Source organism: Phycodurus eques, chromosome 5 (assembly GCF_024500275.1).
Source record: "Phycodurus eques isolate BA_2022a chromosome 5, UOR_Pequ_1.1, whole genome shotgun sequence".
NCBI lineage: Eukaryota > Metazoa > Chordata > Actinopteri > Syngnathiformes > Syngnathidae > Phycodurus > Phycodurus eques.
The window spans coordinates 29,802,438-29,814,524 of NC_084529.1; the positions used below are offsets into that span (position 1 = coordinate 29,802,438).

Here is a 12,087-nt window from a genome sequence, read left to right on the forward strand (position 1 = left end):
AGATGTGAATTGTTCAAATTTCTTTTAGGCTTAACTATTCCATGATAAAATCATGTATAACCTAATCAATGGATGTCACGTTTGGGGCTTGGTCGAAGGAGAGGAAGGCAAGGCAAAAACATGGAAGACCGAAGTGCAGGGAAGCAGGGAGGCAACGCAGTTGTGCAGGAGTATATAAAAAAATTATATTTAATTCCAAAAACAAAGGAAAACAAGGATCATGAAAAAGTCTAAATGCTAAATTAACAGAGTCCAAAATCTAAACACAAAGTAACAAAGAAACGCTTGAGTAAACCCAAAACAAGAAACAAGACATGACTGAGAAATAACTGAGCGACAACTGGCGACCATGACAAGGCACAGACAAAGACAATGACAATGACCAACGAAGAAGAAGAGCGCGCACGAAGACATGCTTGTGCCCAACGGCGGCAGCGTCAAACAAGTGCGTCTTAACTTTGTTAAAATGAATGATGCAACAGTTGGAATAAGATTATATTGTGCAAAGGAGGCTTTCACGATGTGTAGCGTCTGACGCGCTCCGAGCCTCATTCAGCCTGCACCGTGCGGAGCTTCAGTGAAGTCAACTCTCAGTCAACTGAGAAAGTCAACTTATCAATAATCAAACGGCTATCCAGCCCCTTGTCAGTGCAAATAAATATCAGATGGTTCAGTCCTAATTGATGGCCTACGAAAAGGTCTCATTGCCAAGGTGTTAGTCAAGACACATCTCATGATGGGTAAGCGCAAAGAGCTGTCTCAAGACCATCGCAAACTACTCGTTGTAAAACATAACGATGGCATTGGTTACAGGCGCATATCTAACCTTCTGAACGTTCCAGTGAGCACGGTTGGGGTCATAATGCGTAAGTGGAAAGCCAATCATACCACCATAAACAGACATGCAAAAACCAAAGGCATGAAAAAGGTGATTTAAAAAAACATTTTTGGGGGGCTCCCCCAAGCCCGCGCAGATAATTTTTGGGATTTTAATATAAATTAAGCAATCTGGAAAACTCTAAAAGAGTACAATGAGGCAAAAAATTTTTTTATTTACACTGCTGTTGATGTTGATGTACAAATGTATAAATTTAAGATTAAATTTAAGATTAAAATAAAATTTGCCTCATTGCCTCTTTGCTTTTTTGTTCCGGCCTCCAACTAGAGCCAGGACCATCTCCACCTGCACTTGATGCCTGCTTCAAGCTGTGCCACATGAATAGCATCCTCCTCTTTAAGCTCTCATTCTGGAAAAGAATTGACTAAAATCATTGTCTGTTTAACTTCATTTTTCACTATTACCAACTTCAAAGGCTAATCCCAAATGCATCCTCCAGGAAAATATTAAGTACAATATTTTTCAGTTTTTATTGGCCATTTCTGAATTTGAAGTGAGTTCATTCTGTGTTGTGACATAATACTTAACAGCGCTCCCTCGCTTAATACATTTAACATTAGCATCAGTAAACTAATTAGATCATTGTAGCCACGTTTCCAAATTAATACAAAACGTACGAGCGGATTAGCTCTTGTCGCCAATGTTGTGTGTGCTTCGCGGTTCCACTTGGGACCGCAACCAGGGCCCCGACCCGCAGCACCTCAACGTGAAAATACAAAAGACCAGCGCAACAAATACCACACTGGCTGATCTGATGAGCAAAAATGTTGCTTAAACGTAAGAGTAGAAATAGAGGATGTCCGCTCCAGAGGTGGGTAGAGTAGCCAAACATTGTCCTCAAAGAAGAGTACAGTTACTTGACAATAATGTGACAAGTAAAAGTAAATAGTAGTCCTCCAAAAAAATACTTGAGAATAAAATGTACACAGTGAAATTACTCAAGTACTGAGTAACTTCTGATTTTTTTTAACCGCAGCATGAACAGCAATAAAATAAAATAAATGAATACAAAATAAAATGTGAATGAACAAATTCTGATGTTACTGTGTGTGTGTGTATGCACAGTCAAAACAACAAAAAAAACATCTGCAATTTACTGCACAGTGTTTTCTCAACTTATAAGTGAGCTGAAATATGCAGTACTAGTATTATTATCTAGGTAAGAACGACACTAGACAACGGTTCGCTACTTGAAGGATCTCAGAAAAATAGAAAGGTAACTGCTTTGCTCATGTTCAGTTAATCAAGCTGCAAAAAGAAGTTGTTTCCACCCACAGGTCAGGATAGAAACTGCCTTGGTTCTTTTTGTAGAAAGAAAAACATAACGCTGGACAGTAACAGGAGGACTAAGGCAAAGCCTTAGTTTATGTTTGACCAATATTTGTGTGTCAGTCAGTGTGCTCTTGCTTGTTTCCCCTACACTGGCTTTACTTGGGCGGCCCACCAAGTATATTGACAGCCGCCAGAGAAGATGAAACTACAATCCACCCCCCCTAAAAAAAGGGGATGGGAGGGGGCCTATGATTATCCAATGATGCGTCGGTCAGCAACGAAACGTCTCTTAATAATTCTTTGAATGACGGGCACGCTTCTTCCACTTCGCCCTCGCACTGCGGAGCAGAGGGCGGTGTCACAAACAGTGCTGCAGGCAGTGTTGGGAAGTAAATATAGCCTGTAATATCTATTATTATAATAAACAAAAAATTCCATATTATGACAGTATGATCGTACAGTGTTTTAACTAAAGCTTTATGTTACAAATAATTTTCCTAGGAAACAATTTTTACAATTATGTACCGAAGAACACATTCACATGACCAATCAACCTACGCTTAAATCAACAGTTACATTAGTGTAACGGTTGTATTGATCGTAAATCGATTAGTCATGCCTGGAGAGTAAGGCACAAGGATGACGTAATAGAAATGTGACTGTTGTTGTGTTACCCTCTTGGACACTGCATTAGTGTAGCAACAGAGCTAACCCAATGATCCAACACATCAAAATAAAGAATACCCGATAAAGGGTTACATCATACAGTAAATGTTTTTATATTGCACTGATAGAGGACAGTACAGTATCGTACAAATCGACACAAACCATACACATCCAGCTGTGATCATGTGACTTGGTGAATACTTCTTCCTGTGGTTCTATGGGACTGTGACACAAACAGATGAATATTTGTGACTTGAAAAATACCCAGAGCAAGCTGAGCAACAACTCATGGCAAAGGAATGACTTGGAGGAATAGCGCCGAAGGGCGAAACAGGAAATGAAGAACTGGAGTGGCGTTTGAGGAGAGATGCTTAATCAAAGCTGCTTGCTCCTGTCGTTTCTTCACCATTCATTACTCAGTCATAAACAGGAAGTAAACAGAAAAGGAAAAATTTCCAGGTGAGACACAATCTTTCCGAGGGTGATCTATTTGAACAGTTTACAAAGTCTCATGCTGTCAGACCACTGAAGGGGCAGCCATTGTGTTTAGAGGCTGGCAATGAAACACAGTCAATGTGTCATATTATTATACGACATATATTAGAGCATAACATTAAAAAAATGCCTCTATCTCACTTGAGTATTCGTAAAAGCAATAGTATTCCTGTCTCGGCAGGACGAGGCACTTGAGAAGCACTTCCCTCCTTTGTTTACAAAGCCAAATGTATTCGCTGATGCAGTTGTTTCCTTTTAAGAGCAAGCCTTGGCATGGAACTAACTTCAAATGTACATTTTCTCCTCGTTACCTCACACTATGCACCACAATTAAAATTCCAAACCAGTGTCTGATTTAAACAGGGAATTAACACAATTTACATAAAACCACACCGAGTTCAGTGTGACTGATACTGGATTATCATGCAATCATTACACTCCGTAACACCGACCACAGGATTCAGTTAATTCGCATGCATTGTCAAATTAACAGCTCCTCCATCTGTCAGATTACTATATCTGTGTACAACAGTAAACTATGTGAAAGAGGATGTGCATGGCAGATGTCTGATTTGGCCTCCTAATGTTCCTGATGCTCCTTACTATATTTTCATTTTTATCATTCTACAGCATCTTCAATTGAGTGGAAACTCGAATCACTCTTTCCGGACCAACATTGTCATTGGGTTTGGGACAGGAATGCTTTGGATATGCATCACTGTCCATATGAGCATGTACATGTGAAGCTTTATCAGAATGCACAGCATGTGAGTCCTCTGCCTTCCAGAGGAGGTAAGCATTACTCATGGGAGCTACAGGAGCTCACGGGAATGTGGGCTTTCGATTCACTGAAGCAGATGCAGCAAATGCACAGAAACGGGGACTATACGATAAATGAGCCAATTAGTAGATTGGTTTGGCTTTGAAAGGGGATATACTGGCTATATGTTACATACATTGCTTTAAAAATAACCATTTGAATAATGACTCACATGTGCTTTACACATTATTTCTTACACCATCTACTAGAGTATTTGCCGTTGCTGAATCCACAAGACTGGAATTTAATCTGACCTTTGATCGGTGAACTTCTCCATCGTCATCTTCGCCTCCAACTCCAAGAATCTTCCGGCTTTTCAGGCGGCTTATCAAGTCGGTCTGACTGTGCTTCTTCATCAGAGGAGGGTGGGGTTTAGAAGCCATGATCCAGATGCCTAGAAAAAAATAAATAAAATAGGATCTTGAACAAAACAGATTTTTGAATGAGACTTTTTAATTAATTTATTTATTTATTTATTTATTTTTTAAATGCTGCTCAACGGCAGTAGAAAAAACAAGTGAAAGATCCCTGTGAGAAATTATGAGGGATAAAGCAGAAATTACATATCAGCAGCAGGGCATAAAGGCATCTGAGATAATGGACAAACATCAACGTGACAAATCTAAATCCACTCATTTAGAATGGGAAGAAAAATAATTAATGAAATCTATGGTCTGTTCTTTTCTTCAGTCAGAGTATGAATGAACATAAGCGTTCAGTATATTCATATACTTTTCTAAAAAGTAGTTGCCTTAATCTAAAGATTCAAAATGTTCCATACTCATAAAAAGCCTGATTTACTAAGATCCCAAAGAGAGATCTTAGTAAATCTGACAAACACTGTTGGTGGGCGTGATGAGCGTGATCTACTTAGATTTTGATCCTTTTTTTAGGATCTCAAATAGCCGGCGCGTGTTCGCTCACTCTAACCGATTGTTTGCACTGTTGGCAACAGGTATAAAAACGGAGGACACTGCAGTGTTTAAAAGAGGGATTGCATATACAGGGTACTGTAGCTCTGATTGTTTTCCACCGTAAGTGCCAAATGGAGCTTGAAGTGACTGAATTGGAAGCATTAGTGGAACACAAAAACTTATTTAGTTACAGAAAAAGAAGTCTATCACTCTGATCATTTCAGAAGCCAGCGGCTACCTAAAACCCTGTTTTGTCTGATTTACCTCCTCCTCAGTGCGGGGCAATGGACGCATTGTACCCACTGCGTTTAAAACTTGGGATAGAACGGCCCAAAAACTGCTCTGGGAGAGTGTCACCGTGCTCTGAAATTACCAATCCAGGTGCAAGGAAATGCAGAGTTGAAAGGTGTTTTGTCATAGGTACCGTATTTTCACGACCATAAGGCGTACTTAAAGGTCTTAAGATTTCTCCAAAATGGTCGGGGCGTCTTATAATGCGGTGCGCCTTATCCAAAATCTGTAAATATTGTTGTGTGACTTTAATGAGCGCTTCGCTCGACTGACTGGGAGCATTTCCTGCCGACACGCTGCTTATAGAGAGGAAAGGCGGACGTGACTGAGGACAGTATGCGGATGTTAAAGGGGGAAGGGTGCGCGTGACAGAGGACGCTAAAGGCACACCCCCAGTAGGTATATAGCACCGGTATGTGCATCGGTGTTTGGCTAAGGACCCCCGAAAATGGCACCTACAAGAGACACGCTTACGAAGCACAGTTTAAACTGCAAGCTATTAGTTACGCGGAGGAACATGGGAATCGAGCAGCCGCGAGAGAATTCAAGATCAACGAATCCATGGTTCGCAAGTGGAGGAAGCAGGAAAACGAGCTTCGCCAAGTCAAGAAGACGAAGCTGAGTTTCCACGGAAACAAGGCGAGGTGGCCCGAGATGGAAGACCAACTCAAGCAATGGATTGATGAGCAAAGAACAGCCGGGAGAAGCGTCTCTATAGTCACCATTCGACTGAGAGCAATAACTCTGCCATGTGCAGCAAGTGAGGAAGCTTGCCATCATTCCGGGAGGATGGACGAAGGAACTCCAACCGCTGGACATCGGTCTAAAGAGGGCGTTCAAATTTAAGTTGCGAGCGGCGTGGAAGCGATGGATGACAGATGGCGAACACAGTTTTACTAAGACTAGGAGGCAGCGCCGTGCGAGTTACGCCACAACTTGTGAATGGATTGTGGATGCTTGGGCTAACGTGTCTGCTTGCACTGTTGTTCGAGCTTTCGTAAAAGCCGGGATCATTTCTGAGTGGCCGGACGGCAACGAGACTGACTCAGACAATGACGAGAGGGAACCTGGCGTGTTTGATTGAGAACTTGCCCAGCTGTTCATTTCAGATACAGAAGATGAGGACTTTGATGTATTTGTGGTTTTAATACAGTGCACCGTATGTATGTGTTAAATACAGAAATTTTGCAATTATGAAATGTGGTGTGGGTGTGCATGGGCATTGAGGGATATCTGTTTGTTAGTCTACCGAGTGCTGTTGCTACACATGGAAAGGCCGGACAACTGTGCATTCCTTCGTGACAGAGTACATCCAGAGATCAATGAAAGCGGAGTCGCATGTGTATGAGCCAAAAGGGACCAAAAATACATTTTCTGTCACTTATGCTGTCACGGGTGAGCTGAAGCCAATTCCAACTGACTGGGCGAGAGGCGGGGTACACCCTGCAATTGTTGTCAGTACATCACAACAAAACATTTTATGTCTGTGCATTATTTTAATGCCCTCTTACGATGACCCAATTTGCCGTACCTCATTGTAGTAATGACATCAGTTCTAAGGAATGTTTTGCTTTATTAATCCATAAAGAAAAATAGAAATTTCCATATTCCGCAGAGAAATATGGAAAGTAATGGTGGAGAACCTCCCCATTTGTACCAAACACTAAAATCTTTATAGCGTCAAAAGCCACTTACTTGGTTATGTGGTGCAGCAAGAGCCAGCCTGTGACAAATTGTTTGCAATATACTGTATACAAATGTAGCCGTGACCCCTGGAATCTTGATCTGCATCAGGACCAAGACCTCATTCAAGTCTTTGAAGTGCGAGTGCTAAATGTGACACTTTCCTGCACTCTAGCAAACCACCCATTCTTCCATATGCTTAATTGCCCCTGCATAGGTCTCCCCGATGAATCTCCCTAACATTGCTTCTTGAATTGCCAATGTAGCGCTTATACAGTTGCCTAGCAACTGCCAATGGGCCAAACAACTTCTCATCATAGAAAATGCCTATGATTACAACTATCTTTGATGATGTCTCTGTTTAATAGCCACTGATGACTCCACTGGCATTATTCTCAATAACATAGGGGATACTTCAGGATATACTAAAATGATTAAATTAGTATTCAGTCAACTGGAGACAGACCATATCTTAATAATCAATAAGGTCGGAGCAAACCAGAATTTTAGAAGAACTAACTCGCTCTTCAGTGATGAAATGTCAGCTTTCTTCAGAAACAGTTGGAGAAAAAACTAATAATAATCTGTGGCAACTACAGTTACACATTCTGTAGATGACGGAGGGGTTGCAGAGGCTGCAACAGAAAGTGCACTGTTGGAATGAGAAGATTGAACAGAACAGAAGACAAGCTGGGTCTCTGAGCTGATACATGTATGCCCGTAGGTGTGAATAGTTGTGCCTCTCTGTCAAGCCTGTGATTGAAGGTGGTAAGGTCAGGATATGTGGTAACTTTCACTTTCCAGTCAGCAAGGATTAACCGCTGCAACCTATAATCTATGTATACGGTGGTGCTTTGAGATATGAATTTAATTCATGCAAAGACCATGCATGCACTCAAACATCTCATATCATCTTTACCCATTGAAATGAAGGGTAGTGCCATTATCCATCCATTACCTGTTCCAGCCCCCCCCCCTCCAAAAAAAAGAATTTACATTTTTTTTTTTTTTTAATTAGATAAAATAGCACTATAATATTATACTTTATAATACCCATACAGTAATTACATGAATATAATGTAAATAATTCATGTGTTTTTGCTTCAATACATGGACATTGAGATGTTCCTTCTGATGTGCGCACCTTCAATCAATCAAACTATTTATAAAACACTTTTCGTACGTAAAAAGCAATTCAAAGTGCTTTACATAAATTGAAATCATCCCTCCCGCAACCTTTCCATGAGGACACAGATACACACACATTCAGGTTCAAAATAGCGCTGTAAAATGTGAGCTTGAAATGCTCTATTTGGAAAGACCTGAACGAAAGGAATTACAGTAATCAATCCAATTAGTGACAAAAGCATGCATTGGCGGCTCCATGTTGGCCAAAGAAAGAGAGTCTTGGCCACCTGGGGGAAGTATAATACAGACACGCACGAAGCTGGGGGAAGTATAATACAGAGACACGCACGAAGAAGAAGTGTTCCATGACGTTCTCAGTTAGCTACTGTAATTACCGTATTTTCACGACCATAAGACGCACTTAAAAGTCTTAAATTTTCTCCAAAATGGACAGGGCGCCTTATTATGTGTGTTATTATGCCTTGTGTGCGCACCGAGTTCAAAAATCTATAAATGTTGTGTGCTGTATAAAATGGGGTATTTCTGTATCCATTCCTTCGCTGGATGTCATGACAGAGAATGTGCTGGTGAAATGGGAAAAATGGCTAAACATAGTCAGAACTGTGGGAAATGTGTGAACTCCCCAGGAAACATTGTAAGTGGCATGAGATATGTCTGTGTGTGTGTGTGTGTGTCGGGGGGGGGGGGTTTGTGGGTGTCAAAAACTGCGAATAAATGTGTAACTTAAATATGACACCCTTGCTTTTCTCCCCTTTTCTCCAAATAAGACAGTAGCCACGTAGCCCCACAACCACCTCACATTTTGGGGTGTACCAACTGCGAAGAATATAACGCACACAAAAACAGTTCAGTTTAACATACTTGAGGCACATGGCCAAAATGTCAATTTGTCAGTGACATATGACGTATACATTGATTAGCCATGCAAAACAATCAGTGTTAATGATTTGATTACTCGTTACTACAAGGCTTTGTAGTGGTGTAACTTTAAAGTTAATGAAAGGAAAAAACAGTAACCATGGAGCTGAACAGCAGTAGCATCAGTACACTGTCGGTCAAGTTACTATTACAATGTATCCATTCCTAACATCACCCAGCTGGTTCTGTTTCTGTATATATAGTAGATGTCACGTCAGCAACATTCGTAGAGAAGTAGAACAGCATTGATAACCACCTCCTGCATTCCTGAATTATAAGAATATTAAGGGTTACAGCGGCTGCAATAAGTATTTAACCCATCAGCATTTTTCTCACTAAATATACTTCCAAAGGTGCGATTGACCAGAAGATTGGGAACAATCCAAGCAATCTATACATACAAAGAAAGTCGAACAAATAAGCAAAGCAAATTTATTTATATAGCGCATTTCATACACAAGGGAACTCAATGTGCTTTATCTGATTAAAAGCATTTAAAAACAAAAGGGAAAGAAATGCTTAGAAACATTTAAAACAAAGATAACATAGAATAAAAGAAAAAAATAAAAGTACAATTAAAACAGCGTACAGTGCAAGAGATATCATTTAAAGGTGGAAATGCTCTAAAAAGCATTAGTTTTTAACCCGGAATTCACTTATTCCATTTGTGTGCAGCATAATAGCTAAATGCTGCTTCACCATGTTTGTTTTGGACTCTGTGCTCCACTATTTGACCTTAGTCTGTCGATCTCAGAGCCCTACTGGGTTTATATTCCATTAGCATTTTTTTTCCATTTATTCAGGACCTAAACCATTTTGTGATTTATAGACCAGTAGCAGAACTTTAAAATCTATTCTAAAGCTGACTGGGAGCCAGTGTAAAGACTTTAGAATTGGAGTAATATGCCCTGACCTCTTTGTTCTGATCAGAACCCGAGCTGCAGCTGTTTAATGCTCCAGTCCAGTGAGAAGAACATTGCAATAGTCTACTTGAGATAAAAGCATGGATGAGCTTCTCCTGGTCTGCTTGGGACATGCAAGCCTTCACTCTGGATATGTTCTTCAGATGGTAGAAGGCCGTTTTAGTAATTTATTTGATATGACTGTTGAAAGTCTATAATATAACATAATCTATCAGTCCACCAAGGTTTCAGACTGGGTCTTTGTTTTTTGGGGGGCTTTTTTGGCTCATCCAGTCATGTATCTGTTTTAGTGACACAACACCTCAATTGAGCTGTAGTCATCTGGAGATAGATATAATTGTGTGTCATCTGCATAGCTATTATAGTCAAAAGTTAAATTCTGAAGAGTTTGACCTAAGGGGAGCATATACAGGCTAAACAGGAGGGGTCCAAGAACTGACCCTTGAGGTACCTCATAGGTCATCTCCTTTCGATGAGATTGAACACTTCCAATGGTTACAAAATAACTCCTTTCCTCCAGGTAGGACCTGAACCATTTAAGGACTGTTCCATTTAGTCCTACCCCCGTTTCCAATCTGTTCAGCAGTATATTATGATCTACCGTATCAAAAGCCGCACTGGGATCCAACAAGACCAGAATTTACACCTTTCCCGAGTCAGTATTCAACCTTATATCATTTAGTACTTTAATAAGAGCATATTTTGTACTTTTATGAGATTGGAAACCTGATTTAAATTTGTCAAAAAGTCTATTTAAGTTCAAGAAATTGCTGAGTTGATTAAAAATAACTCAACAATCTTGGGAAAGGGAGATTTGAGAAAGGTCTACAGCTTGCTAACATGGAAGCATCCAGCCTTCTATTTTTAAGAAGAGGCTTAATGGCAGTTACTTTAAGAGATTTAGGAAATTCGCCTGACGGAAGTGAGCAATTGATTATTTGCTGTAAAATCAGCTAGCACAGACTTCGCAATAGCTTTGAAAATGTCAGATGGTATTGAGTCAAGACAGGTCGTTGATGGTTTCAGCTGCTGAACCGTTTTCTCAACAGTTTTTTTGGTCAACAGTATCAAATTTTTACATGGTAGTAGAGTTTTTTTCCCTGGGTGGCTTCAGATGTAGTATCATTTTATCATTTTGCTCATTTGTGCTGAAATTTAACCTGATGAATTATATTTTTTTCACTAAAATAGGCAAATTCATTGCATTTAGCAGTATGATTCGGGGGGGTTGTGAGCTTGTCAACCAAACTGCAAACAGAGTATTGTTGAAGTTCTTATTGATGATTTCAGAAAAGTGTCGCTTTCGAGCCATGACTAAGTCTTTGTTAAAATTCCAAAGACTTCGTGTGTAGAGGTCATAGTCAATTTGGAGTTTAGTTTTTCTCCACTTACCTTTCAAGGTCTTTAAACACACTTTTAAAACAATGAATGACAAATTTTTTTGAGAAATGGTAGGAAAAAAGAGAGTAATAACTGCGATAACACACACAAAAAACAAAAAAACAGCAATATAGTGGGATCGTAATGCGTGAACCGCGATATAGCGGGGCTTTAATGTACTAGCATTGTATGGTGGCACTGAACTCACTTCACTTGACAGCAAGCAGCATTTTGGCAAATAAACAAGTATTCAAAAAAAGAGGCTTCACGCTGTTTCTTGCCACTCCCAGTTGAAATTTACTGTCAAACTAAACTTCAAACAGAATGACATGTTTATAAAACAATTAGATAGCTCTGCTTTAATAAAGTCTGTTTAACTTAATGCTAAACAATACAAAATTCCATGGATGGGCTAACAAATTGCGTTGCTGTTGAGTAATAAACCTTTAAACAATGCAAACAGTGAGCACCACATATAGACGGGCAAGATAACAGTACTCAACAGGCATATATTCTTTGCCCTTTGGGAAATATGACGACTGTATTTTCACGACCATAAGGCACACCGTATTAAAAGGCGCAGTCTCAGTTACGGGGTCTATTTCTGTATTTAACACATACATAAGGCACACAAGAGTACTGCATTTTTCACAGGGATGTTGTTTGACAATGTTTACA

General features: G+C 39.9%; 1 protein-coding gene across 3 annotated transcripts in view; it reads right to left on the reverse strand.

Annotated features, from left to right (window-relative positions):
* LOC133402462 (tumor protein p53-inducible protein 11-like) overlaps positions 1-12,087 on the reverse strand; it is a 35,992-nt gene that overhangs the window by 8,351 nt on the left and 15,554 nt on the right. For all 3 annotated transcript variants that reach the window (XM_061676191.1, XM_061676192.1, XM_061676193.1), the window contains one exon: positions 4,406-4,545. In XM_061676191.1, coding sequence (XP_061532175.1) covers positions 4,406-4,545 — 140 coding nt within the window. The remainder of the gene's footprint in view (positions 1-4,405; positions 4,546-12,087) is intronic.